At 38.4% G+C, this 25822-nt stretch overlaps 1 protein-coding gene across 1 annotated transcript in view; it reads left to right on the top strand.

Moving 5' to 3' along the window:
- The window catches only part of ARSB (arylsulfatase B), a 67380-nt gene that overhangs the window by 4957 nt on the left and 36601 nt on the right, over positions 1-25822 (top strand). Inside the window, exons 3-4 of the mRNA XM_056325498.1 lie at positions 928-1118; positions 1681-1888. Coding sequence (XP_056181473.1) covers positions 928-1118; positions 1681-1888 — 399 coding nt within the window. The remainder of the gene's footprint in view (positions 1-927; positions 1119-1680; positions 1889-25822) is intronic.

Here is a 25822-nt window from a genome sequence, read left to right as displayed (position 1 = left end):
TTCCCCTCCTAAAAATCTATTAGAAGTTTACATTGTATTTAAAACAGAACTTCATTTGCTCTGTACATACTTTTTTGCACAACTAACTAGTTGAAGCTGCCGAATAAATGCTAAAGTGAAGTTCCTACATTTTGGATTTTTGTCACCAGTTTTAGTTTGCTTTTGCAGAACTTCAGAATATATTTTTGCAGATTTATCTGCTTTTTCAGGGTATTAGGGGATAAATCTGAAATCTAATTTCAAAAGTAGTAATTAATGACATTCAAATAATGTGAGGATTTTTGTTTCTGATTAATAAAAAAGCAAAGACACTCCATGCTTAACAGTATAGCCCTTGATAGGACCAAATGTATACCTGTAGAATTTTTCATAGTTGGTTTCTTCTGGGCATCTTTAACTAGTAGTGCCTTTTTTCACCAGTTGGTGTCAGCACTGGATCAGAAATTACAGCTGACAAAAAAATGCTTCGTACTTGGATGGTTTTTAATAAATAAATTTTTAAAATCCCAAACTTTCTAATAGAGACGTTTTGTGTGAGAACACAAATACACAAAATTACCCAGCTAAAAATCAGAGCAGTACACAGATACATCACTGCCTTTACTAACTGTGCATTAGTTTAATGGTAATGTCTTTGCTATTGAGTTATAAATATGAAGTTATTGAAATGCTGTCAAATTGTTTCGTGTGTTTTGAAATTACTACTTGCATTAGTAATAAGAACTCTATAAGTGTTAAATGTTGAGCTACTTAGACCTGTCAGGGCATCTCACCGCAGACGGTCAAGTGTTGAATGAGTGAATCAGCTCAAAACCACTGACATTTTGACATCTATTTCTGATTACCAGCGCCCCCCCCCCCCCCGCGATGTATCTGTTTATGTGGCATGATGTTGGCCCACTTACCTGACACCTTTTTGTGTTCTAGGCTATCTTCTGGGGAGTGAGGATTATTATTCTCACGACCGTTGTGTCGTCATCAAAGCAAAGAACGTAACGCGCTGTGCTCTGGACTTCCGAGATGGAGAAGAAGTTGCAACTGGGTTTAAAAACATGTACTCCACTAATTTATTCACAGAAAGAGCTATAGATCTTATAGCCAATCACAAAACCGAGAAGGTACAGTCAGCAGCTGTTACTTCAGTAACTTCAACGCTAAAGAATGCTTAAAGAAATGTTAGTGATATATTGATGGTGGTTTCTGTGCTTGGGTCGTTATCTGGGGCAATTCAGCATTGTGTAGAGTTAAATGTGAGAAGTAGCACTGGTAAAACTTGCCTTGTCTGCTGTCATTATCAACTTTGGCTGCACAGCCCTGGCCCGCTACGCTTCTTCATTTCTTTTTTAGTAATATAAGTAATGAATTTATAGAAATAAGTTAGCGTGTAGTTTGCCCTTCTAAAACGAGAATGGAAAGTTTAGTAGGAGAAGTTTCATTGAAAGAAACTGTTAACAACCATGTTATGAAGAAAAGATACACCTGATATCTTTCCACAGCTTTGCAAAATTCCTTTGTCAAAGTTTTATTCATTTATGTTCAGAGACTAGAAGAGAGAAGTGTAGAAGAAATCAAAACACAGTGCCTGCAGCTGTTGATGGATCAGGGCTACTTTTGCTGCAGTAACTTTTCCATTTAGTACTTCATATTGAACTCATTTCCCTTCTATCCCTTCCTCCCCAGCCCCTCTTTCTTTACCTTGCTTTTCAGTCTGTCCATGAACCTCTTGAGGTCCCTGAAGAATACATGAAACCGTATGCTTCCATTAAAGATGTAAAGAGGCGCCATTATGCAGGCATGGTGACTCTTATGGATGAAGCTGTAGGAAATCTTACTGATGCTCTGAAAAGATATGGTCTTTGGGACAACACAGTTCTTGTTTTCTCTACTGGTAAGTTCATTTAAGTATTCTTCCAGTAATAACTTTGATACAGTGTTTAACAAGCTGACTGCAGAGACATCTGGACTCTCTGTCCATCCCCCATGTATTTCCTAACTGGAAGAGCAATGAAAATGAAACAGGACTTTAAACCAGAAGGAACAAGTTCTCTCTCCCCTCTTATGGCTTTCTCAAGCATGATGGAAACAACTCTGAAGAAGTGTCTGTGCAAATGGGGGATACTCCTCTATTGGAGTAAAATTGGTATTGTGCAAATTGAGAATTGAATCCTTACTGAGAGCGATCTACTAAATTCTTTTGTCCTGAGCTACACGTAGCTGTCTGATCAGTCTATAAATTGCCATGTGTTGCATGAAGAAGAACAAACAGACAGAAAGCAGTCTAAAGCCAAAACTCTTTCTTTCTCTTACTGTCATGTAACATGTAATTTTTTTCTTGCTTGAAATGCTTCAGGGGCACCTTACTCCCATGAAGCAAAGGTCTGTTAATAAAAAAGCTTAATATGTGATGATACAGTGTAGGCTGCCAAGTTACAGGCCAAGTTTTCGTATGTACTAGCGCATGATTTCTAGATTATTAGGGTAACTCAAATAATATGTTACAAAGCGGTTTGTTTCCAAATTAGGAATGAAACAGAACCTTTTTGAAATACAGCTGCTTGGCCGGGATTCAGGAACATAGTTGTTTGGTTGGGAATGGGAAGTGGCCTTTCAGTGCTTACAGTTGCTCTTTTGCCCAGGCTTTACACGTTAGGGTTGTCAAAATGGAAAATTAATTTTCTGTGAACACTTTAAAAAAAATTAACAACAACAAAACCCCAAACCCCAAGGTTTGATGGAAGTGCAGGGATGTGTTTTGAGTTTAGCAGCTGCTTCTTATAGCACTTGGAATTTTGGAATTTAATTTTGAGTCCGAACCTGTTTGCCGTACGGTGTTACATTTGTATCCACATTTTGGCTCTAACAGGATTTGATAACTCTTCTATGCCTGTTTCTGTTTGCAATGTTTTCCTATTTAGAACTGAAAGTAAGCAAAGCCATATGGAAAATGATACCAATATTTATTCCATATGGAAAGAATCCAGTCTTTGCTGATGGGATCCTGGCAAAGTTATTTCAGTAATGTTTGTTCAGTACATTGTGGAATAAAACTAAAGACATCTGAACTGGAATTACAGGGTATGACAGAATTAAATAGGCAATTTTATTCTTTTGTTTATAAAACATCTTTTCTCCAAACAATGACAGTATACTCTGCTTTTAACAGTAGTCATCTTGCAGTCAATTACGGGTATATTTCAACAAGAGTCAAATGATCAGGGGAATCCAGTGTCTGTCCTATCTAATGGGACTTATCTTGAGTTAACTGACATTTTAAACTGCCAATATGTCATATAACTGCATAATGTGACTGAAATGCAGGGAAATTGGGGCCTAGGTCAAGCAGGCCAGGGGACAGTGATTTGGGGTTTTTCCATCCTCTCTCTTCACTTCAAACAAGTATTCTTTACAAGCATAAAACATTGCATGCATTAAAGACCAAACGTTGAAACCATTAAACATTTAAAAAAAAAGGCAAAAAAAGAAGCAGCATGAAATCTGTTCAGCTTTTCTATATTATATTTATGGCTTTTGCAGGTGGTGTGTTTTAAAATGGGCATTAGAAGGTGGTTGAAAAGAAACACGAGAAGGTCTGCAATTGAGCGTGTTGTGCAGAGAGTTGTGCTGTGTGAGATCTCTGCACAGCTTTCAAATCTTCTGTAATTGGGAGTCAGCGTGCACTGGTAGCTATAATATGGGTGTATACTTATAGTATGATATAAATATATCCTTCATAAGAAGTAGAGCCTTCAGCTTTTGAGGGCATGCCTGCTCAAGGAAGCTGTGCCCCATCTCCCTGCCCCAAGTGCTCTCCTGGCACTGGGAGACCCTCCTCTTGGTCAGTACAGCAAGAGAGACACATTCTCCCCTACAATCAGGAATGCTCTCCAAGAAAGTTCTTCTCATGTTGTGGGGTTAGGAATCAATTTAAGGATTTAAGTGAAGACTGCAAGGGAGAATCCAGGGAAGAATAAAGTGTTTCCATAATTTTGACGAGCAGTATCTATGTGTCTCTTCAGCATAGTAGTTAAAGACATAGGATCATAAAAGCACTCTGTTTTGTTATAAACCTGTGTGGTTTGGTAGCTGTAGTGTTGGAAATCTGTAGAGGAAAAAGAAGTGAAGATCCTTGTTTTATGGTAGTTTTTACTAGATTCATGACTATTCCCTGTTCAGGTGTGGCCAAAATTTGCACTTGAATGTTTGCATCTCTCACTGCTTCAAAATCCCGCCCCCTCCCCCCCTCCTCCCCCCCCCGCCCCCCCCTAATGTACAAGTGATCATTTGCTATTGTGTGCTATAGCAAGTAGCATTGCAACAAACATAGTCTTTGGTTGATTCCTTCACTGTGAAGTGTCAACCCCAAAATTAGAGATCTCCTTTTAGTGGGTGCTCATTGAAGTGATCCAGAACATGATGTCATCTTTGCTGTCAAGGTAGATTTCTTTTTATTAAACTCTTTCATTTTTCTTCCTATTTGTATATGTTAGGGCTCAACCAGGATTGCCTTGCAAACATACCAGTTGGCAAATGGAAACACTGCAGATTTTAAAAGGGCCTTGTAAAATCTGTAGAATTCTGGTTCTTCTTTAAAGTGGCCTGATGGAGACATTGGGCCAAAAATGTAGTAATTTGATCATTAGCAAGGTCTGACTCCATCAGTTTATTGTGTAAATCAACATCTCTGGTGTCTTTTTGAACAGATACAGAAGCTATTGCTACAGCTAAATAAGAAAAAGATAAGCTAGTTTGATGGTATGTGGTGTTATATTTGTGTATCAAGTAGTAGCTTCAACAGTTTTGACTGGTGTGGTAAGAAACAGAATTTACTTTTATAGAGCACCTTTTATACTGCAGATACAAGTGAGTCTACGCTAATGAGATCGGGGTGAAAATGAAGTCATTGCCTGTTCAAGCAAAACAGATAAAAATGGATGCAGCACTGTCTTGGGTACCCATGGCCTTTGTGACCCACCTGAGATAGAAAAGAATGAGACGTAGCGGTTGTATTTCTTTTTAGGAAGCGTAAGACACTATAACTACCAACTTTGCTGAAGAGGGACTCGATTTAAAATAAAGGTCATAAAAAGCATTCAAGTAGTACAAATTTACCTCAGCACTATTAACACTGGCTTAGAGACCAAATTTTGCTTCAAATATAAACCTATGATTTGAGGTAAGAAGTGGGGATTTGCTGTAAATAGCATGTGTTTATAGTTTCTGCAACATATTGCAAGTAATTCTCGTGGAAACTTGCTAACATTAGAGCAAAGGAATCTGATGTCTAATTTCAGTTATGTATTAAAGCTACTATCCTTTTCTTTATTTAACTTTAAGCTTTTTAATATACTAAATAATTTTGGAGCTAAACTCCTTGCCACTTTCCTTCCAGTATGTCTGTTAATTCTTTCATGTGGATTAGCACTGTAGTGTCTGGTAGTTGCCATAAGAGGGCTTGAACAGTAAAATATGTGGAACTTTTCAAGCTTTGGTTTATATTGCTAAGAGGAAAACACATGAATCCATTCCATAATGGAGCATGTGACAGTGATGACTGTTTTCACTCCAAAAGAAGGTCTCTTTATCATTTTAGAATTATGATTAATAAGAGCACAGGTTGTTTCGGACATACTGATGTTTATGCAGTTTCTTTCTCTGTCACACCCTTAGATTTTTTTCCCCCAAAAAAAGTCATGTTGGGATTTTTTTGTTTATTTCCAGCTCCTGCTTTGATGGAAGCCAGGGATCTGACTTCCACTGGTTCCCTTCAAGCAGTTTTTTCTCTTCTCCCTGATGTATTTGTTCCTGAATCACCTCCTGCTCTTTCTCTTTTGCTGGTAAGAGACTTGAGAGAGACTTTTAATTGCAGATTGTCCAAGCCAGCTGAAGGACAGATGGGTTAGAGCAGTTATTCTCTGACTGTGGTGTCAGAGGTACTAATTTTGAAGGTTGTGTTGTCAGATATTTTTTTAGTAAACTTGCTCAATTACAGATCTGAGGACCTGCTTTAGTTGGTCTTGTCAGAAGGTTCTGAGAAGTTCAGAGTATTGCCATCAAGGAAGATAGATGCCTGGGCATCTGCTGTCTGAGCATCTGCTGCTCCCTAGGAGGAAATAAGCATGGCTGCCTTAGCTGCAAGCACCTTCAATCAAACTACTTATTTGAACCTTATATTCCCAAATATTACATTTCTATTTCTTCATTATTTAAGCTTCTTATTTTGCAGGCAACAGTTGCAGCTGATCATTGTACTTGCATTGGTCAGAGTTGTTGCATGTCAATGGTAAATAGTGAAAGGCGCATGTGGTTGATGTTTTGTACTCCAGTATTGCCTTTTATTCATTTTTTTAAGCTTTTTCCACATTAAAGTATGGGTGGTAGGAATGAATGTTTTAGAAATAAAAAAATATCTTCTCTGCTGTATGATGCAGATAATAGCAATTAGACATCTAGACCAATTTTGTAAGAATACATTATCAAGGGCAGAAATGTTATCTTATGATGGAAATTAATTTCAAAATGAAAACTGAGGTGTAGATAGTCAATGTATTTATTATCTGCACCACCACCAGTACCCCCTGCTCTGGATTTAAAATCCTTTGAAAACCCAAAATGTTTTGTAGGAAATGTTCATTTATCTTCCCTTCCTTCCAGCATTAACTCCTCCCCATCCACCCTGCTTTTTCCATGCAAAACCCAATACTCCAATCCTGAGTTCCTGAACAGAACATTGCATCTTTTTTCCCTTTGTGTCTAAAAATTACAATACGTGGGGAATCCTGAATTTTTTTCTTGTTTTTAGCAAATGCCAGTGCTTGAAGTGAAGCTTGCTTGCAAACGAAACTCAGAAGCAAATTTTGCCCAGAGTCACAAGCTGGCCATTTTTGAGTAAAGCTTTGACTTAACCATGCTAGTAGTTATCCTAGCAAATTTTTTCTCAGACTGAGATGAATGCTGAGAACAACTCATTTTACTTGTTGACTATGTTTAATAATTTCCCACAGCTCTCCAAAGGTTGTCTTAGTGTGATTACTATTAAGCTATACTAGTTTGTTCTTCATAATAGGGTTTAAGAAGCCATTATTTTTTGTGTCAGAATCTTCTACACCCAAGTCAGTGGTCAGGTTCAGTGCTCTGTCACTGGGACAAGTCCAAAGTTTTCTCAACTATGTCTCATTTAACTTGCTTACTGCAGATCTGTGAACAGTTTGTCAGGTTATTCCCTTTGGTTTTAGGTTAAAATTTCTCTCTGGGTGTTTACTGATGATGAATGCTAGTGTAGACCTGACACAGCAGGGTCTGTAACTACTGAGACCTATTTAATTACTGAGACTGCTTACAATGAAAGCAGTCGCCTGAAACTGTCTGTGCTAGGATTGTGCCTATCGTGAAAGCTGTACTGGGAGGGAAAAAAAAAAAAAGAAGAAAAAAAAATTCAATAGGATGAAAAAGGACATTGTTCATGCAGCTTTTGTAGGGCTAAATTTATAACTATTGGAATCTTGTATACATCAAATGCATTTTTTTTCCATGAGATCAATTTTCCTTCTCTTTTTTTTTTTTTTCCACTTCAGTAAAGTCAGGAGAATAAAGAGGCTGTTCTGGTGAGTTACAAAAAACTGTAGAAGTTGATTTATGTGAGCACAACTCAGTAAAAGTTGCTCTGTAAATGCTCACTGAAGTTGCTCAGCAAATGGTGCTGTGATGCAGGAGAGATATTATGTTCCCTTGATGGAAAGTAAAAGCCCTATGGGTGTATTTGAAGCATGAGAAGAATTACATTAGGTTTTATAGTAAAGGGTGCAGTTTTCTGTTTCTGTTGTCCTTCTAATGGAAAAGCTTTCAGTCTTCTTCCAGCACACACACACAAAAATCTGTATTAAGATTATGAAAACATAATAAAGCATCAGCACTCTGAAGACACTTTTTTGAGTGGCTTTTCTGCTGCTTCTGTTGAACCTTTAAGGTTACTCTTTCCACTGACAGCATACAGCATCAGACTGAAGTATACAACATATGTTTTTTCATCATCTGATCTTAACCACATGATTTTGGTTTGTTTCATTGGAGATATGTTTTGTGTTAGCCATCAGAGGGAGTGTGCTTGCATTTCTGTCACACTTGCAGCATGACTGAAAAATGCAACAACAAATGGATTTTTCAGATGCAGTGTGGGGAAGCAGGGAAGAACTTGAGTTCAGTTTAAGGGTGAAGTTATTCTCTAATTCATGCTGCGAGTCTCTTATCCTCAGTGTAGATGTCTGCTGTGTATTCTGTATTCTTTGGGGTTTTTTTTAATGAAACCTCAGTGGGAGTTCTGCACTTGGAACATGTACAGAATAAGCATTATTTATGCTGGGAAGATCAGAGGGGAGAAGTTTTCCCCAAATGTGATCTTTTACTGCTATTATCGACAGCACTCTCTGTTTACTGTGAGTCACAATCATGAGCTTAAATAAAGCAAGGGCTCTGAAGTCCTGTTCTGTGACCTAGACTTTCGGCAAGAATGTTGGAGGTCAAAAATGAGATGCATTTACAGAGCTGTGCATTGAAGCCGTCTGGTGCTTGTTTGTATTGTGTCTGGCATTAGCAAGTGCTGTTTAATTCCCTTTCATATATGTGAAATTCACACAGAAAATTAAGAAAGTTTTTTTTTTTTAAAAAAAGCAACAGCTAACTGCATGCTTGCTTTGTTGATATTGGCAACTGATTGTAGTGTTACATCCAGCCTTCTGTGTAAGAGAATTATGCATGTAGACTTGTCTCCTGCTTATATCTATCGCTTCATTTTTAAATAAGTACACATTAAATGGTACATAGTGGTATCATGTCAGTTATATAACTGTGGGGATTTTTAACTATTTAAGTGTTGCTTGTAGTTTCCCTTCTTTGCTTTTTATTACAATGAACTATTGACTGCTTCCATAATTTCAATAGCATTTAAAACAAAATTGTACAAAGCCCAGTTGTGCATTATGGAAAAGTGATGTTGGCACTTCACGGAAATAGGAACTGCTGGTGTTTGGCTTTTCTGTAGCCTGCCCATCACGTATAGGCAACAGCAAGAAAGGTATAGGGATATGGATTTTGTCCTGTATTCTGTCATTTGTTTATCTTTGACTGAGGTTGTTTGCATGCTGCATGTTACTCCTTTTATTTATTTTCATTGCAAACTTCAGAACTCTGCTTTGTAGAAATACCATGAGTAGTGTGAATCACTTCATTGACATGGTTTGTTTTAAACAATACTGAGACACTAATATTGTTAGACTGGCTTCTTAAGCTCTGGAAGTTACTGTGAAATAATTTCACAGTTAACTTCTAATATGCTTTCCAGTTCTGCTTCAGTCAAATGGACCCTCACACTGACCTCCATATGGTTCTGATTAAGTATAAGAGCATGATTGCTCATAAAGCCCTAGCTCTTGAAAGGATCACTAGATATATAACATGTAACTAATGTTTACAGGATTGAACTGTGGATGACTTGGATATGCCATCTTATTTCTGCCGTCTCTTTCTATACTCGTTACACCCATTGTTGTCTGGTTATTGTGAATTAAAGAAACCTGCGTGTCACTGGTATTCGAGGGTGAATTGCATTTGATTTTTCAAATGCAATATTACAATCTCAGTGAGAAAAAACCCCACAACTTAGTATTGGAAAACAAAGCCAGAATTACACAAAGGAGAGAAAGAAGCAAATCTTCCATCGTCTGGTTTAGTGGTTCATACTGTTTTGGATCAGTGGGACAAAGATGGCTGAAAATCTGCCCTCAATCCATCATCCCCTGTAATTTATCCTCTATTAAGGGAATTTTGCTCCCTGGCTGACAGTGGCACAGGACTGGGATCACTTCAGATACTGTGAGATTCAGGATTAGAAGTGTGTTTCTGTACTTGCTGTTTACAACTTGTAAAATCTCCTAATGCAGTAGCACATCAAGAAAATGGGGAAGAAGTCCCAGAATCACGTAAGTTTGAGTTTCTTTTTAGCTTTCATGATTCAGAGCTCAATGTTGCGCACTGGAAATGTACCAGAAACTTGAGGAGAGGGAAGGAACTCGCTCCTTCCTTACTTCACTAGGACCCAGAGACTAGGGACTCTGTTCCCCTGATTGCCCATCTTAGATATCCAAATGGTGAAATGTCTTCTACTTTCTTTGGGAAACTGTCTTCTAACGTAACACCATAGGTGACTTCAAAAAGCTTAGAAAAACTTTGAGTAAATATGCTTTGTTTTATTTTTTGTCAGATCTATGATAAATAAGTTTTTTATCACAACTCTTCCTTGCATGACTTTTAGTATTTCTTCCATGTCCTGTATGTTGTTTTAAACTACCTCCATGAATTTACATATATGTTGGATACTATTAAATTATCAAATACTATTAAATGTAATAAGATATAGCCACATATGGCACTTACTGATCAATTAGTTTCTTAACCAACATTAACAAAGGAGATAGCTACTTCTCCTCTTTTGTATGTTGCCATTATTCTTTTAGAACCTAATTTCTTCTGTAGGCAACTTTTGAACTTTGAATATGCAAGAAAAAGAGGAATACTACTTTTAGTATCACTGGGAATTGTTCAGTGGAGTGGATATATACTAAAGCTGTGATGCAGAGCACTAACTTTTTTTAGTATCTGCTATTATGTTTTCTTAGAAAGGCTTGATTTAATACAACCATAGAACAGTTTGAGTTGGAAAGAACCTTTAAAGGTCATCTTGTCCAGCCCCCCTGCGAAAAGCAGGGACATCTTCAACTAGACCAGGTTGCTCAGAACCCCATCCAACCTGACCTTGAATGTTTCCATGGATGGGACATCTACCACCTCTCTGGGCAGCCTATTCCAGTGCCCCACTACCCCCACCATAAAAAAAATTTCTTCCTTATATCTAGTCTGAATCTACCCTCTTTTAGTTTAAAACCATTACCCCTTGTCCTATTGCTACAGGCCCTACTAAAAAGTCTGTGCACATCTTTCTTATAAGACCCCCTGAAGTATTGAAAGGCCACAATAAGGTATTCCCAGGGTCTTCTGTTCTCCAGACTGAATAACCCCAATTCTCTCAGCCTTTGCTCATAGGAGAGGTTTCCACCCCTCTGATGATTTTTGTGGCCCTCCTGTGGTCCCCTTCCAACAGGTCCATGTCTTTCCTGTACTAAGGACTCCAGAGCTGGATGCAGTGCTCCAGATGGGGTCTCACCAGGGTGGAGTAGAGGGGCAGAATCATAGAGTCATTTAGGTTGGAGAAGACCTTTGGAATCATCAAGTCTGAATGTTGAATCCCCTCCCTTTGACTGCTGGCCATGCTTCTCTTGATGCAGCCCAGGATATGGTTGGTTTTCTGGGCTCCGAGCGCACATTGCTGGCTCATGTCCAGTTTTCCATCCACCAGTACCCCAAAGTCCTTCTCCTTAGGGCTGCTCTCAATCCCTTCATTCCCCAGCCTGTATGGGTATTGGGGATTGCCCTGACCTAGGTGCAGGCCTTACGCTTGGCGTTGTTGAGCCTCCTGAGGTTCACATGGGCCCACTTCTCAAGCTTGACCAGGTCCGTCTGCATGGCATCTCATCCCTCGGGTGTGTCAGCCTCACCACTCAGCTTGGTGTCACTTGAAAATTTGCTGAGGGTGCACTCAATCCCAATGTCTATATCGCTGATGTAGATATGAAACAGTACTGGTCCCAGTACAGACCCGAGGGACACCACTCATCACTGATTTGTATCTGCGCATTGAGCTGTTGACCACTGCTCTCTGTATGTGTCCATACAGCTAATTCTTCCTTTTTTTTATCCACTGAATGGTCTGTCTATCAAATCCATCTCTATTTCAGAGAGAAGGATGTTGTGGGGGACCCTGTCAAAGGCCTCACAGAAATCCAGATAGATGACATCCATAGCTCTTCCCTTGTCCACCGATGTAGTCATTCTATCACAGAAAGCCATTAGGTTTATCAGGCAAGACTTGCCCTCAGTGAAGCCATGCTGGCTGTCTTGAATCTCCTCCCTGTCCAACATATACCTCAGCAGAGCTTCTGGGATGTTATGTTCCATGACCTTCCCAGGCACAGAGGTGAGGCTGACAGGTTGGTTCCAGGGTCCTCCTTTCTAAGCTTTTTAAAAATGGATGCAGTTTCCCTTTTTCTAGGCACCAAGGACTTCACCTGACTGCCATGACATCTAAAATATCATGGCAAGTAGCTTGGGAACTACATCAGCCAATTCCTTCAGGATTCTGGGATGCATCTCATCAGGTCCCATAGACTTGTGTATGTTCAGGTTCCTCAGATGGTCGTGAACCTGATGTTCTTGCAGTGGGAGGGACTTCACTCCCCTGTCCCTGTCTTGTAGTCCATTTGAGAGGTGTGGGAAGCAAGGCTGCCAGTGAAGACTGAGGCAAAAGAAGTTGTTGAGTACCTCAGCCTTCTCTTTGTTGGTTGTTCCCAGTGTGCCAGTTGTCTTCATTGGGGAGGCGCACTTTCTTTCACCTTCCTTTTCTGGTCAACATACCTGTGGAAGCCCTTCTTATTCTTTATGTCCCTTGTCAAATTTAGTTCCAGCTGTACCTTGGCCTTCCTGATCCCATGCCTACACAAAAGGGCAATGTCCCTATATGCTTCCCAGGATTCCTGTCCCTGCTGCCACTGCCTGTTCATTTCCTTCTTGCTCTTTAGTTTGACCAGTGGGTCTTGACTCATTGACGCTGGTCGCTGTCCTTTCCTGTTTTCTTACACCTGGGGATCAAGAGTTCTCCCACTCCAGGGAAAGTGTCCTTAAAAGCTCTAGCAGCTCTGTTCTGCTCCCATGTCCCTGAGGGCAGTTTCGCATTGACAAACTCCTTGAACAGCTGGAAGTTTGCTTTCCTAAATTTCAGGGTCCTGACTTTACTCTTTGCTTGTGCCATGTTCATCAGGACTCCACCAGTTCATTGCATTATAGAAGATCATACAAAATGGTCAAAAGGGAAATACTTAGCTTTTTATAATTTTGTATTTCAGTACTTCTTTAATAAATGCTTAATAGAACAAATGCAAATGGACTGAAATCTGAAATTTTATGTACATACATTTTTAGATTTCCTTTGTAACTGATTAATAATGTACAGAACAGCACAGAACTGTCTCACACAAAGCTTCAATATTTATTTAGAAAGCTTGCTTCTCCAAGAGACTTACTTTGTCAATCAAGGACAGCCCTTGCTTTTATGAATCAATATAGAAACATAGGGAAAATCTGTCACTGATTCAGTTGGGGAAAAACCAGAATATTGTCTGATCTGGGTTAACAATTTGAAAGAAGCTGCAGATGTTGTAAAATGGCCTTAGTGAAGGATGTATTGTCTCAAAAAGGTTACTTGAATCCCTGCTGAGACATTCTGAATCTGTTTTCCTTCTCTGCTTTTTCATTTTTTTTCATACCTGTATGTTCATATAAAGTATGGTTTGGTTAGTACATCTGTTCCATATATTTATGAATATTCTACAATATGCTCCAAATAAACATGTGAGTGAAAGCTAAACTCCACAGAAGAAATGGAGAACTTCCAAATAAAGCTATGCACAACTGTCATTCTTTTCTCTCTCTCACTTTCCATTATTCCATGTTATTCTTATGCATAGAATATAATAGATCCATATTTGTGGACAATTTCACTTTAGTATGTGTCAAAGGAGTAAGATTTTCTATCTCTGCCCTAATTCATAGGAGAGTAACACCAGCGGAATTTACATACAGTATCAGAATATAGATACGCTGAATGCCAAGGAAGCCACACATTTTACAGATTTTTGAGTTGAAAAAACCCAAAGAAACACTAAAATCCATAAATGCATGTTAGTTATTCCAAATTACAATGGATTCATAGTAAGATATCGTATCAGTTGAAAACTAGTTGACTTTAAAAGTAGAAGGAAAGTTTTGTATCATAATTTTTTGCTCTTGCCCATACAATTTCCTGATCATCTTTTTCTCTTAAGATTTAGGAGGACCCTTAGATGGGCCTAGTGTTGCCTTCTCCTGTGCATGCAAAAAAGAAGGATTTTTTTTTTTTTTTTTTTTTGTGAAACAGGGTTGGGCATTACAATGGAAGGTTTTAGTATTGGGAAAAAAATCTATAAAATAGCTAAAGCTGGAAGATAGAAAGTATGCATCTTCAGAGCTGGTAAAGTTGAGCAGGCTGAGTCTGAAAGTAACTGTATCCGTTTGTCATGGATGTTAAGATTTGGCCACGGATGAGCATGTCAAATCATGTAAATGTCTGATGTGGAACTGCCTTGGAGAGCTCTTACTGCACTGTCCATTGCAGGTTTTTTAGCTCTTCATGCCAACACTGGAAGTAATAAGCTAATTTCCCCTCCTTTTGTAAGGGTGCTGAAAAATTGTGTTTTTCAGTTTCTTACAGCTCAATGTTGATCTTTCTTGTGCTTTCTTTATACATTCCTACTAACTGTATTTATGCCCTTCGCTAACATACATCTCTGGATACCTTCATGTGCCTCCTATGACCAGAATATCTGTCTCTTACTATACAGCATCTATCTTTACATTTCTCTTTAAACAGGAAGAAACACCCCCCCCTTTTTATCTGAACTTTGAACATTACTGCTGTGTGGAATGCTGCCTGTGCCTGCTCTTAGCTTTAATCTCTAATTGCATTTTCTTAAGTTAAAATATAGCCAGAGCCTTGTGTACATTGAAGTGAGCTGACCCTGAATTCTGTGTAAAGATTCCAGAGTTGCTTGAACTTGGTTGGGAAGAACCACAAATCTGCAGCAGTAATTTCAATCATATTTTAGAGTAAATGGCTTTAACCAACCACATATAAATGTAGCAACTGTAGTGCATGTCTTTCATCATTGACTTCATGTCTTACATCATTGTATTATATCCACTCTACGTGTTTAGCCTATACAGGATATTGTAACATTGCTGCAGAGGGCTGCATGTACTGGAGCACTGCACTGCTTCTGATGTCTTGCAAGAAGATATTTTATCAAATTAACAATTAGATAGAACATGTTGACATCTGATACACAAAATTTAATAACAGTTTTACTAGTTACATCTCTTTTAAGTCTGCTTTCTGTTTGCATTGCAACATTATAACACATTTTGCAATCAAATAAGCATTTGTAACAAGTGGCTCTTAAGAATGACATCCTATGCATGCTTTTCTGTCAAGTCTGAATTTTTGCAATAGTGTTCTTCCATTACTGTTCTCATAGGAGTAAAGAAAAAAGGTGCCTTCCATTACTTTTCTGTGCTTTTGATGTTGGAAACTCTGAAATGGCAGAAGCTTACCTTTTGTCAATTATCATAGCTGTCAAGGGAGTGGTGCTAACTTTGAAAATCTAGGTTGAAAGGGGTAAGTGAAAAGGCTTTATCGTTATTTATATATCCCCTATGGAATAAACCAGAGAGATCTGTATATATGCAATAAACTATATTTAACAATGTCCACTTACGTTATTCTTTTCTATATCTAAGTACATACTAGAAACAGCTCCAAAGAAGTACAATAAAAAAGCTAGAGGATAAGTTATATTAAAAGCTCTTCTATTTCTGAATTACAAAATAACGAAATCTCTGGCTATTTCCTTCTTTCCCTGCAAATATTTCTTCTGTTAGGAAGAGTCTAATGAAAATTTTACATAGTTGCAGTTCCGGCTGCAAATAGTATGAATTCATATCTGCTGACTTGGATATATCACTTGATACTGCTATTGAGCTCTATTCCAGTGATTTCGATGGATTGAAAAAGCAAAGCCTTTGCTTAAAATGGTTTGATAATTATGTTTTACTGACCACAAATGGTTCACATTGACTAGGAGAGATAAACAACTGTTGGCCAGCAGTTACAGTTCATTAGAGAGTCAAAAGTTGCAGAAAGAAGGCAAACACAAAAAAATTAAAATGAAAAATGCATGCCTCAGGAGGAAGAATAGCTGTGTAGACAGTGATGCTGAGGAGTGGGACTGAGGTTAGGTAGGGCCTTTTCCTGCCCACAGGCGCGATTGCCCCTGAAGTCTCTCAGCTACGTTCAGGGACTGTGGGTGGCTTCCTGCGATTCTCTCTAAGTGACCTTGGATATAGCTTGAACTGTTTTAATAATTGTGGTGGTTTGAGTTTATGAATCCAGATAACTTTGACAAACCTTGTTAACAGTGAGCATTTGTACCAGCCTATTTTAGGGACTGTTGACCTCTTATGTGATCTGAGAGCTTTTAAATAGCTGTTTAAAGGGTTTTTTTAAATTATTTTTATTACTTTTTAAATTATTATTTTATTGTTAATCTTTAAATTTGTTTAGTCAGAGCCAAAAGATCACATCTGCAGCCTAAGGTAAATGGAGAGAGGCTTTGCGGAAACATGGACCTGAAGGCATTGACAAATTTAATCACTTGTTCAGTAATCCTGAGACAGGCTTGAAGATGGATTTTTGAAAAATTAGTAACTCCTTTGCCAAAGTGGGAACAGGGGTAATATGAGACTTCTGGACACACATATACGGGTCAGGTGGTGGTTACTCAGGAGCGTGGAAGTCCTTATGAAGAAGATAAAACTGCAACTATAATTGTGGAGATGGGGGGAGCACACTACACAGGATGCCAACGTCCCCTCTTGTCTGACCCTTGTTTATCATGACCCTGCCCACCTGACTGAAGCAGCAGAACTTTGCTAATGCACGTTTGGACTGGGCAGGCTGATGGAGGGTCATGTGAGTGGTTTGGTCAGTATTATGAAAGAGATGATAAATTCTGACAAATTGCTTGGCATCAGGGATGACAAACAATAGCAGACAGACTCCTCTTGCAAGCAGAGGCTGAACCGTAAAGTGGATTCACTTTATGGCTTTTATCACTACATTAGACAAAGAATTTGCAGAGAACAGAAAGCAAAATGTCTTCTGAAAATTTAAGGATTAATTTATTTCTGAAGTGTGGGTGTACTGGGAAACTCTTGGCCATCCAAGGCTAAAGCTCTGTTTATAGTGAAATGCTGTCCTTGAGCAGAAGAGTCTGATAGTGCATTAAGGATTTTTCTCCTTCTTTCTCAGTGTCAGGAATGAAAAGGGAGACTAATTAACCTGTAAAGGATAGAGTTTCCAGGATAAACTTTCTAAGGAATGATCATCAAACACAAACCCATCAAAACCAAAAATCAAAATGCCCACCAAGAGCAAAATATGAAATTTGCCTATTCCTTTGAAGTCTGCAGTTGTCTATTATACATATGAACAGCTCCCCTTTGAAAGTGCTAATAGTTGTATTTGTATATTTGAGGACTGAATGTAGTCTGTAAAGCTAGGTAGTTACCAAGAGGAGAGATTTCACAACTTCAGGATTCAGTAATTATGATCAAAAGTTGCAGAAAGTTCAAGGATGATGATGTTGGAGAAACTTTGGGACTTGCCAAGAGGAAATTGCTGGTGACCTTACTGAACTACCACAGTTGTCTTGCAGGCATATTGCAGAGATTCAATATGGGAGCAATTAGAAGAGGACATGTTTTGGCACGTAGACGGGAAAAAAATCATCATTAAATTAAAAATCTTGAGTTTAAGTGTTCCTTCTTTTCACTCACTTCAATGTAGCATTGATGTGACAAAATTAAGGAGGAGAATATTAGGCATGCTGTAAACAGTAGGTTTTTTTCTGTTTATTTGAAGAAAATAGGCTCAGTTTTATCCAGCTTAATATAATTTTTCTTAGATTCAGCAGTGTGTTATTCAGCCACTGATACCTGTCACCCAGTAAAGATGTTTAAAGAAACCAATAACAAGCAAAAAATTACTCTGAAATACTCATTCAGCAAATATGCTTTCTGCCATTTTCCCACCTGGAAAACATAATCCATTGCTGAAAGACAGATTTAAAGGGAAAGAAAATTATTGATGTAAACTTCCATTTCTCTTCATTACCTGTGTTTCTATGTCACCACATTAACTTACCAAATAGTTCCTTTCCTCTGCTGTAAGCTTGATTGCACTTAACAAAAGCTGGGGTGGCTGTTGGGAGAGACTTGAACATCGCTGAATGTACCTGTACAAGACTGAAGCATTTTCTACCTTGTCCATACATGCTTATTAAACCTATCTGTTTTGTTTCATTGTCATCTGTAGGAGAATGAAGTAGCCTACAGGAGACAGAGTAGTTGCAACACATCACAAAGTAATTAATGTTTTTTGTCCCCCTGAAGTTTAAGACTAGTGTTATAAAGAACATTATTTTCTTTACTTTTTTATTGATGTATTTGGTTTAGACAATTGTTGGATGGAATTTCAGGTTTTGTGGTTTATGTGTTTGGTATATGAGTTAGCTTAGGGGCAGATACTTCTAATGCGTGCTGCCCTTTTTTCCAATGTCTCGTGTGGCAAGTAACAACCAAAGAGTTTTGTTTCATTTTTATGTCTTTATGCCAGCAGACTTCTGTTTCTTTCTTATAGTGAACTGAGCACTTCTGGATATATTCTGGGTATAGCTAGGGCCCCAAGTGATTAAAAACTCAAGTCACTCCTCTCAAGCAAAAGTGATGTGAAAAACAGATGTAAATCTGTCCAGTTGCCAGAATCAAGTCACAGTCTGCACTGTGTAAAGCCAACGCATGTGCCTACACTTACAAAGAAAAAAAGACATCTGGCTCATAGTGCATGAAATATAAAAGTCGTAGACACGCAGGAGGAGTTGGGTTACTGCTGGATGACCAAGGCTTAGCTGAAATGCTCCTGACACTCTGTGATGGCCCTGACACTCCTGCTGTTAGGGGCAGACTTCTTAATTCCTTCTGTTGAGGTTTCTGCTTTTCCTGGGCTGGTTGGAGCGTTTTGACACTGGTCAGTTTTCCCTGGCTGCCAGCAGCGTTACTGGAAGGTGCCCATCTGCACCGCCTTCCTGTGCGCGGGTTGGCTGGTCCGTCACAGTCCTCTTCTTCCTCCCCAGCCTTGCTCCTGAAACCTTTCCCAGCTGTATCCTGATGTGCTAAACCACTTAAATTAGCTCCAGATTGCTCTGTTTATTGCGTGCCGGAGAAGTGACAGAAGGCAGTTGAAGCAGTGCTCCCTCAAGTAAACACCAAGGAAAAAGGTGTACAGGGTATTGGGATGGAAAATGTGTTATCTGGGCAGAACCCTGAAGCTTTAATGCTTGTGTGTTAGATCATTCGCCTCTGCTGTTTGCACGGGATTCTGAGGTTTGGCCTGGAAATGTGGGTTTTGTTTTTTCCTTTTTAAAGGGGGGGGTGGGGAAGGTGTTAGGTCAAAGTAGTCATTTCTTCCCTTCCCCTCAGAAGACGAAACTGGAGAAAGGTGCAATAGTGATCTCCAAAGGCTGGCAGCCTTCCCTGAGGGCCACACACACCCTAACACTTCTGCTGCATCTGAAACCAGGGATGACTTTTCTTGTTACAAGGCTCTGATCAGCAGTAGACATAAAATTTTTCTGCCAGCCTGTCCTCACAGCTGAAATTGGATCCTCTTTTCTTACCTTACCTAAATATATAGCCTAAAATACAAAACCAGCAGGCCTGAGGTCAGGTATTTTCCATACAGCTGGAAGTATGGATGCGTTAGTTTTGGCTGATTGAACAGGGTATCCATAAGCACAGTAACAATGGGCTGACTTGCTGCCTTTTTTGCTCCAAAAGCTGCTATAAATATGCCTCCTAATTAGATCCATAATGTTTGGATCACAGCGCTAGGTTTGTTCTAAGAGAGTCACGCTGCTTCCAGAAGCAGCGGAAGAACCCCAAATGTATTCAAAATAAACTTCCGAATGCTTTTACTGAATAAAAACACCTAGATGTTGCCAGCTATTGGACAGTCTCTGCACTTAGAAAACTTAATGCTTGAAATGCAGTGCTTCCCAGCATACTTGTGGTCATTTGTCAGTCCTCCTTTTATTGAGTGTCTGCCTACCATATGGACATATCTCCTCTGTTTGGTAGGGAGAGAGGGGGGGATGCAGCTGGAAACTAGACAGTCTTCTGAGTTGCATCTGCAGCGCTGCTTTTGAATGGAAAGAGGGAGTGTATAGGAGGGGCCTTGTCGTTCCTTTTAGCATAGAGAAGCCACCCTACTTTCACTCTCACCTTCACAAAGCAATTAATCTCTTAATCAGAAGCAAGAAACTGGAACAAGTGCCAAGAGTTATTATTGACCCTATTTCCCCTTCAAATGTTTTGTGCACCTATTTCGTGCTAGATGATGTGCAGCTGATGGCTTTAGTATGTTGGCAGCCTCTAGTTTCAGGAGTAGCAGAAGCTTAAAAGGTTCCTTTTCTCATTATTTTGAAGGTGCTTTAATTTGATAACATATTGAAATGCCCAAACCTGCATTATAAAATAATTCAGAGTTAGTTTTTTTTCTGGTCGGTACTTACTTGAAAAAATACCATGTGGTTTTAGACAAACCTTTCAAACAGAGCTTGGCATGGTTTACATATCAGACGGATGTGTGCTAGATCAGCTTACTGCAGGGGCCCATGAGGAGAAATTAAAGGGTATGGGAGTTTTCTTTTGGAGCCTCAGAGAAATTCATCAATTCAAAAAAGTAGGAGCTTAAGCACAGGTGTAAAAGAGAAAAAAAGCTAGGGCATGCCAATGTTGGATTTGAAATGTAAAGTAGATACAGTAAGAGTATTTGGCAAGTATTTTGTGACTGTTTTAAGGAAAAAAAGAGACCTTGGTGTTTGTAGCCAAGAGCCAGAAATGTTAGGCTAGATCTTTACAGACTCTAAGGGTTGGTTAAAGTTATTAAGCACTAGTATATGGTAAATGATTAGTGATTTGAGTTGAGATATCTGATTGTATTTACATGATCCTAGATGCTTAAATTTAAGTTTCTTCTTACTTTCCACTTGCAGATACATTACTTCAAATGCTTTCTTTGTGCTGTGTTCTGAATAGGATAAAAAAGTGGTTGTATAGTCAAAGACTTTCTTGGCACACGGTACTTTACTTTTTTTCTCTCTCTTTGTTTGGTTTGTTGGGTTTTTTTATTATTATTATTTAAACTGATTCCTAATTGAATACTTCCTTTAAATTTTGGTTGGTTCTTTCTTTCTTTCTCTGTGGATATGCAACTTATGTACACACATATCTGTTAAACTTCTGGATGGCTAGTTTTAAAAATAAACCTAGATAGCCAAGAGATGTTCTGTATTTAAATTTATTAACCTCATTATCATAAAATTTTTTGCATGTTGATTGTATGTGTGTGTGTCTGTGTGATATCACGCAGTTTTGGTCTTTTGTTTTGCTAAATTTTTTTAGGCATAATTTGTTGTGCTGTAAGATATACAACCTAAAACAGCCCAGAAGTACTTATCCTGTTGGATTGCTGTGCTGAAAGAGGGTTTGGAATTTTTTTAATTTTCCGTTAAAGACTATTATTTTTCTTATAGGAAGTAATTAATTGCTGCTGTACTTTCCAGAGTTACTGTTGTAAATATTTTCCGTATTCTTGGATCAGTCTTTGTTCCACAAATGCTGTAAACAGTTGTTAAACTTACCGTGATGATTAGGATTACTAGGGGACATACTTAGGATGACAGTTCTGCCATTTAACCAAGGTTGTATAATACGTATCACAAACTTGAACTCTCTGGGTTTATCATCTTATGAGGATGGAAGGTTGAGGATAAATAGAAGTTAAGGACAGTGTATGTAAATGCTGCATATTTTTGTGAGTATTCTCACTGTCTAACACAATTTGCACACTCAATGTAGGCAGCAAGGGTGGGTTTTTTCTTTCTTTTTTTTCTTTTTTTTTTTTTTTTTTTGTAAGGAGACTTTATGGGTAGATCCTCATTTGAACTCAGAAAATACAAAGATTGAAAAGAAGTACTGAAGTTAAAACTGCTTAATAACAGCACCAAATACAGTCCTGGATGAATCTGTGGAGAAATTCCAGGAAGCCCTCTCCAAGGCACTTGTCTAGAACGATTTGCCTGGCATGTCAACGAGACTGCAGGGTGTAGCTCTGTTGTGGTCATAAGAAGCATGCAGCAACCTGAGTGGTCACAAGGGAGACATAAAAAGGATGCCCTGTTAAAAAAAAAAAAAAAAAAAAGTTACTTTTCTATAGTATAATTGAAACAAGATCCAGTTTTAGAAGTAAATAAGCAGCTATACAATGAGGCACACTGCTGTTGCTTTTGAAAAAAATGCAAACTCATTTTATATATTATTTACCATGTTTTGCTTACCCACTTCAGTACTGTGTAAGAGCTGGTGAAAAAGCAGTGAGGGAAATCTTTAAAGCAAAGACCAGTTTCTGGCCTATTTTCAGAGAAGATAGTACCTCTAGCGCATTAACGTGGGGCAACATCTTGAGCAGAAGCTGCTAAGACAGCAGGTGCAGGTAGTAGAAGTTGCAGAAGGGAAGTTGCTTGAGCCACTTGTCCACATGCTGAAGAAAGTGTGTTGGCCATACTGTACTTAAGTGCTCTTTGGAAAATGTTTTCTTCCCCTACCATCCAAAAAATAAGCACAAAGCTCTCTATAGCTTTTGAAATAAGTTTTTCATTTCACTACATAGGCAATAATTTTTTTGTACAACTGGGGGAGATTAAGCTTACTTTCTTAGAAAACTGGCTTTATGCAGTATTAACAGGACATGCCTCAATTTAATTTCTTTTCCCAAAATAACTTTTGAGCCTGTTGATCAATTTAAACAATTTTTCAGAGGAGTGAGCTCTGGTATGTGAAGATTTGAGACATCTATTAATGCTGTTAATATTGCCCCCTAGTTCAGTAACCACTGTGGACTTGCCTTAGCAAGGAATGCGCACAGGTGAGAGATAGTTATGATCCTGGGAAGGATATTTGTCAGAGTTCATTCTTAAGACAAACACTTCTGCCTGTTTCGTTTTTCTGTTGTCTAATGAGGTATAAATCCCACATGAAGTTTTTCCCACAGTTCAGTGTGGGTTATCTCTGTAGTATGAAGCAGACTGTTGCTTCAGTTCCAGGGTAATTCAGTAAACGTGAGTCCCTCTGAAGACTTGAATCCATATGTGCTTTACTAGTTATTGCTCTCAGAATTGTTTTATTGCTGGGTGTGTTGTTGTTTTTTTGTTTTGTCCAACTGCTCTTCAAAGAGGTTTTAGTCATTAAACTGTTTACTAGTTACCTACATCCCACATCACTGCATATATATACTGCCCTAGTCAAAATGTTTGGCAGCTGGCAACACTTCAGAGAAGTGTTTGGGAGAAACTGAAGGGCCTCTCTGTTTAGTTTTGTTTATTGATTCCTTTAAGAACTCCTGCAAAACATCTTTTACAGTTTACAAATGACAGATTTAACAAATTAAGCCCTTTCTCATGTATATGACAATGAATATGAATTACAAAAGCAGATGTTTGTGAGAAAAAAACATTGGCCTTCAGTTTAAAAGGTATATTCAAATGCACAAGGTTTGCTTTGCTTTTCTTTTGCTTATGTTGAAAGGTTTTTATTGAATTAAATAGATTTTAAAAATCTGTTTTTCTGAACTGATTTTCTATGTGGGAAATGTGTCCTGTTTTCATCCAAAATCTTTTGGGAGGGAGGTACTATCTTTCTACTTGCTCCATTAAAGTATCTTAATGTTAACAGCTTTGCATAGACTTTAAGATGGGTGAGAAAGTGATTGGATTTAAATAGGTGTAAGAGAGTGAGAGAATGTAGAAATAGCCGTCTAAGATTTTTTTTTTTTCTTAAAGGCATGTTTGGGTAGTTGCTAGAGTTAGAAGTAAAACATTTGATTTCTTTGCAGATATTTTAATTAAAACAGAAAACAAAAGTTCTCACTTCAAAATTTTATTTTGCTATAGCAATACATGGTATTTACTGAGGGTCAGCTTTGCCAGTACTTTAAAAAGTATTCAAGGGGTTAGGGTACTGTGCATGACTATTTTGAAGACAAAAGTTATTTCATCTGGAGAGCTTTTTATCAGTCTGTGTTATCAGGATACATGTCCCACAGATACACTGGTATGGAGAAAGTAACATAAACTGTGGTGGTGTTTTGGGTTTGGAAGAACTACACTGGGTTTGGGGGTGGATGGGTGGGGTTAGACCTATGAATTTTATTAGTATCTGTTCCAGTGAAATTATTCAGTGTGGCAATCTGGGGGGTGGGGGTGGTGTGGGTTTTTTTTTAAGATATGTTCAGATCTTATCAGATTCCTACTCCTTCAATACTGAAGTCAACACAAAATTAAAAGAGAATTATGGTACTCACATGATTCATGTAAATTGGCAGAGAATGATACTAGAGATGAGCCTAGCTTTTGTACTTAGGGACTCTTTTGACCAATTCCTGACCCTCATAAGTATTTACTGCTCTTAAGAAACTGTTCTGTCTGTGACCACATGGTTCCCTCCAATCTAACTATTGCAGGCTCCATCCCAAGTGCTTACAACTGTCAATGAGCTTCCTTTTCTCTTTAGGATTTTTGCTTTCCCTTCCATGGTAGGAATGACATCTCTGCCCAAATCAGTGCAGTATATCATTGGTGTTTGTGATAAAATTACTACATTATAAAGATTCCTCCATAGTCTACAAGGCTTATGTTAGTTCAAGGGTGCACAACTTTGACTGAAACTACATTTTAAAGTAGTCAGGATGCTTCTGTCTCTCTCCTTTATTCCGTCATTTTGCCATTTACTCTGCATAGGTCTTCTGTGCATTTTTTGTGGTTGTTGGTAATGCCTACTGCAAACTCTGTTTCAGCCCATTCTTGTATATGCGAGAACGTCTCTCCACAGTGTTCTCTTTCATTGTCACAAATTTCAGCTTGTAGAAAAAAAAATCTGTCAGAATGGCAAAAAAGCATCCTGGTACCTTCCTCCTTAAATAATACACAATGATTGGAGTGATAAAAATACTGTGAGAAAATAAAGGTAGCTAAACACATATCAAAGCAAGCCAAACCAAACAACAAAGCTCTTCAAAAAGGTATGATGCTTCCATTTAAGAAAGCAAACAAAACTGAATAAAAATTAGCTAGGTAATGCTTATGCCAAGTACCATAATTTCTAAGTATATAGCCTTATTCTCTCCCCTTTCATCCTTTTTTTAGGGACAAGCTGGTTTTATGATTTTTCTGATGCACATAATTTGTTGTGGGTACTACTGAAGTCTAAATTATGAAGATGTAATTACAAAAATGGTTCTTACAGATAGGAAAAAATACGCTCACTACATTTTCCAGACTATTTCCCTATTATTTTTAATGAAAGTCACATTTGATGTTCATGTAGAGGAAAGACAGAATTGAAGTATCATGCTTGAGGGAGGCTTGTGTTTTCAGCTGAAGTAGCAAAGCTGAAGCTTTAATAATAAGAAATGTTACAAGCCAGGGCCTCCAGTTGTATGTACCTTGATTCCAAAAGCTTTGCTCTGGAGACTGTCTGCTGAGATTAGGTATTAGGATGAGTCATGGAGAGAAACAGTTGCAAAAATGTCAATAAATCGTTCAGGAAATACTGTCTTCAAGGGGATTTAGAATTGGATATGAAGCCAGTGTAGAACATGAAGCAAAAGGGATCCTGTTTGTCTCTTACCTAGGTGGGTGTTGTGTGTTTTAAACTGTTGGGGGTTTCTATATGGACTTTGGAGTTTGTTCCATATTTGAGAAACTTTGCTAAAATAGCGTGAGGAGTTAGTATTGGGAGAACATAAGAGTGGCTGTACTTCCACAGATAAAGGATCCGTCTAGGCAAGCATGCCCTCGCTATGACAATGCCTGGCAGCAGATGCCTAGGAAAGGGTATTGGGTATTGGGACTCATTGTGCCTTTCACAAAACATTATGTGAACACTTTCAAAT

This window comes from Falco biarmicus, chromosome Z (assembly GCF_023638135.1).
Source record: "Falco biarmicus isolate bFalBia1 chromosome Z, bFalBia1.pri, whole genome shotgun sequence".
In the NCBI taxonomy this organism is placed as follows: Eukaryota; Metazoa; Chordata; class Aves; order Falconiformes; family Falconidae; genus Falco; species Falco biarmicus.
This window is presented reverse-complemented; position numbering and strand designations above follow the sequence as displayed.